The sequence below is a fragment of the Microtus ochrogaster genome, chromosome 21, assembly GCF_000317375.1.
Source record: "Microtus ochrogaster isolate Prairie Vole_2 chromosome 21, MicOch1.0, whole genome shotgun sequence".
Lineage (NCBI taxonomy): Eukaryota > Metazoa > Chordata > Mammalia > Rodentia > Cricetidae > Microtus > Microtus ochrogaster.
This window is the reverse complement of record NC_022022.1, coordinates 125,344-129,057: the sequence shown is the minus strand read 5'-3', so window position 1 is coordinate 129,057 and position 3,714 is coordinate 125,344. Positions and strand designations below refer to the sequence as shown.

The following is a 3,714-nucleotide window of genomic DNA, read 5'->3' as shown; positions in this document are numbered from 1 at the left end:
GTTCCCCCCTTCCTACTCACCCACAGGGCTCCCCCCTTCCTACTTACCCACAGGGCTCCCCCCTTCCTACTCACCCACACGGTTCCCCCCTTCCTACTCACCCACAGGGCTCCCCCCTTCCTACTCACCCACAGGGCTCCCCCCTTCCTACTCACCCACAGGGCTCCCCCCTTCCTACTCACCCACACGGTTCCCCCCTTCCTACTCACCCACACGGGGTTCCACACCTCTAACCAAGCACTTGAGAGGCAGAGGCAGGCAGATCTCTGAGTATGAGGCTAACTGGTCTACAGAGTTAAAATTGTTTAAAGAAAAGTAATTGCTTTTCTGATACTGGGAATGGTGGCACACAACTTTAGTCCCAGCACTTAGACGGCATATCTCTGAGTTCAAGGCTAGCCTGGTCTACAAAGCGAGTTCTAGGACAGCCAAGGCTACACAGGGAAACCCTGTTGGCAGGAGTTAGATGAGGCCCTGCACTGGAGAAGTCTTGCCAACAACTGCTGGGAGATTTGGTGAGGAGGGAGGAGGGAATCCTCTTAAGTAACCCACCACACTCCTTCCCACGGCCCGAGTCTTCCAGCCAAGAAAACAGCTGAGACACAAGACAAGAATTGAAATTTATTTGGAAAAAGCCAAAGTCCCATCTCCTGTAAGCGGTCTTGCTCCCCCAACCACCATCCCCCCCTTCTCTGACCCCAGCATCCATCACACTATGATGCTGCTACTTGGGTGAGGGGATCCTCCAGGTACTGCACCAGGGCCTGGGCCTGCAGGGAGAGAGCATAAGTCAGGTCATACATGGCTCGTGCTTAGAGGGATCTCAAACTGGCTCCAACCAACCCCAGCCTACCCCCACTGCCCTTCAGACCATCCCAGGGACTGGGGAGAGCTGAGAACTCCGGGAAGGGGCACAGACGCTGTGGTGGGGCCCAGGAAGGTATGACCGAGGAGTGTACTCACTTTGGCCTTGAGCATTCCGAAGCCCACAGTCTCCTTGGCGTACATACAGAGCAGAAGGTTGGCCACCCGAGTAATGGCTACACGGCCCTCCTAGTGGGGATGATAGATTGAGACATTCTGTTTGGCACCCTTAGTTCCTACCTTCCCTGGGTGCCTCTGATCCTAGAGATATTGTCTCCCAAGCATGGCAGAGCAGGAAGTTCATCTAAGAAGCTTTGCCCTGCCCTTCAGACATGGGGGTCTGACACTGGATTCCAGTCTCAGACAGGCAATTCCTAATCAAGTTATTCTGGGAAGCCAAGTCTCCCAGAAACTGGGGTTTTCTTTTCTGATGCTAAGAATTGTCTCGACAGGTAAGGGACCAGGAAAAACCCACCTTTTTCGTCACTCTTGCAGAAGACTTGGATTTAATTCCCAACGCCCACAGTGTGCTCATAACCACCCAGTTCAGGGGACCCAGTGCCTTCTTTGAGCCTCCGCAAGGGCCATGCATGTACATGGTGCACATATATAACACCTGGGCAAAACTCTCATACATACAAAATAAAATAAAAAAACCTAAAAAAAAAGTTAACAGCAAAAAACAAACAAAAAAAACAAACAAAAAAACCACAACCCAATTTACATGTCTCCTCTTTTCCTGTGGTATAGCTTTAAATGAAGACCAACTAAGAAGGTTGATCAACATTTAAAATAAAAATGACAGATGTCACATTAAAGTAAGAGAAGTGATGTTTCATGAAACTTGTTTTAGTGTGTGTATCAGTGTGGACACTAGGCTCTGACTCAAAAACAAAACTTGTGTTTCTGGGAACGGATCCTCAGACCCCAAAGTGCTTTACCACTGACTTCACCCTCTGTTCCTTAAAATTCATTTATTATGGCTGGGCTGTTGTGAATGTCTCTGGGCTTCCTCCCTATGGTATCAGCTCTAGATTCAGCACCCAGTAGGAGTCAGCAATGGTTGGGAGGGTGCCTGAATCACAATGAAGAGCTTTCTGAGGCACATTCACCCTGGGACCAACTGATTTGTCCTGCACACCATCACGGTTCAGGGCACTGGGAACCAGGCAGGCCTCTTCATGCCTAAATCCTGCGACTTTCCCACTCACTCTGTGACGCTCCATCCTTACTGACCTTTGTCCAAGCATCACTCGGCCCGAGGCCCTTTGCAATTGCTGTTCTGTCAGAAATACTTGCAGAGATCTACCTGACTGCATCAGTCTCTCAAGTGCTGGGACTAGAGGCATAAACCACCAAGAACTGTTAGAAATTTTTCCCCCGCAGATAGATGCATCGCATATCCGCTTCCCCTCTCCAATCTTCCTGCAGTTCTTTTAGCAAATGTCACCCTTTCAGTGAGACTGACCGTCATATATGTCTGCGCCCTACCTTCACTTTTTTTTCTTCCTTTTTAAATATCTATGTGTTTTACTTATTTGGCAAGGTGAGGCGGAGCACACCTGCAATCTCAGTAAACAGGAGGCAGAGGCAAGTTCGAGGTCAGCCTACTTTACTTCATACCATGCAGTCCATGAGGATAAATTTGAGATTGTCTTCATTAAACGCTTGGTTCCCGTTCCGGTCATACGCGGCCCAGATGTTACTGGCGATGGCCGCGGTGACCCGGGCATCTGTGTCCCCATAACCGGAGTAGGCCAGCAACGATCCCTCGTTATTCAGTAGCCTGGCGAAGATGGGGCAGGATATCGATTTAAAAAAATAAAAAAAGGAAGACTAAAAAGCCTGGGTTCCTATCTCAATTCCCTCTACTGGCGTTTTTAGAAAGCAAGGATCTGCGCTGAATATATTCTGGAGCATGCTCTAAGCACTCATCGACTTCCCTCTCCGAGGCCCTCAAGTAGGGTTCCCGAAAAGACCGCTCGCAGCACTAGCCTCCAAGTGTAGGGCTCCTTCCCTACCCCTACTGCAGGCAGCCGCGCGCCGCCCCATTCCAGCGCTCGCCGCTCGGGTCCTTGCTGTGCACTCACAGGGTGCTCTGGACTCCTCCGGTGTTGGCTTGGCTTAGCACCTGCGTCAAAGCCTTGGGACGCAGCATGCCTGCGTCTCCTAACCCTGACCAGCACCCCAGACAACCCCAGCCACGGCCCTCCGCTCTCCGCCAGCCACTTCCGCTGGCCCAGCAGCCCAGCTGCGAGGCGTCCCGGGAGTTGTAGTCTCCGAGCCTATCCACTGAGGGTCTGGCCCAGTCCCCGCCCCGCGCGAGGGGCGCTGGGAATGGTAGTTTCGTGTTACCTATCAAGGAATTCTGGGAACTATAGTTCGGCTTCCATTTCAAACCATGAGGCTGTGGGGGAAAAAAGAGCGGGAGTGCAAGGCTAGTGGCAAAATTGGAAGAACTTTTAACCCGTTCCACGAAAAGGGCGCCTTCGTGCCTACTGGTCAATCCGCGATTCAATAATAAAGATCTGTATTTGTTAAGCACATCCTTGGCCATGTTTCAAAGCAGTCACAGTTCTGTGAGGTACGGCTGTCTTGACATCCAAGGCTCAGAGAAGTCACGCAGGCAAACTCCCGGTCTCTGAAACTGTCCTTAATGGCTGTTTCTGCAGCGGTGTTAACATCCAGATCCAGGATCGAGCCAGGCAGAGATTCCGCCTCCCAAGAACACCAAGTTACTCCGGGGAACGGAGACGAGGCGGCGGCGGGAGGGAGCGGCGGGCGAAGACAGGCGGGACTCGCCGCCGCGCCGCTCGGCCAGGGGGCCCCCAGCTGCAGTGCCCCCCCAGG

The 3,714-nt window shown here is 52.0% G+C and overlaps 1 protein-coding gene across 1 annotated transcript; it reads right to left on the bottom strand.

Moving 5' to 3' along the window:
• Positions 1-601: 601 nt before the first annotated feature.
• On the bottom strand, positions 602-3,106 carry Lamtor2 (late endosomal/lysosomal adaptor, MAPK and MTOR activator 2). Its single transcript, XM_005356859.3, has 4 exons — positions 2,955-3,106; positions 2,488-2,650; positions 964-1,053; positions 602-770 (listed from the first exon to the last, which is right to left on the bottom strand). Exons 1-4 carry the CDS (start codon positions 3,020-3,022, stop codon positions 714-716), a joined length of 378 nt encoding a protein of 125 aa, XP_005356916.1. The 5' UTR covers positions 3,023-3,106; the 3' UTR covers positions 602-713.
• Positions 3,107-3,714: the final 608 nt, after the last annotated feature.

What these genes read in the sequence shown, in the direction of transcription:
- Lamtor2 (XM_005356859.3), bottom strand. Translation starts at nt 3,022, where the DNA reads ATGCTGCGTCCCAAGGCTTTGACGCAGGTGCTAAGCCAAGCCAACACC. An exon ending in GGAGGAGTCCAGAGCACCCT is followed by an intron (nt 2,651 to 2,954) that starts GTGAGTGCACAG and finishes CATCTTCGCCAG; the next exon opens with GCTACTGAATAACGAGGGAT. An exon ending in TTATCCTCATGGACTGCATG is followed by an intron (nt 1,054 to 2,487) that starts GTATGAAGTAAA and finishes CATCCCCACTAG; the next exon opens with GAGGGCCGTGTAGCCATTAC.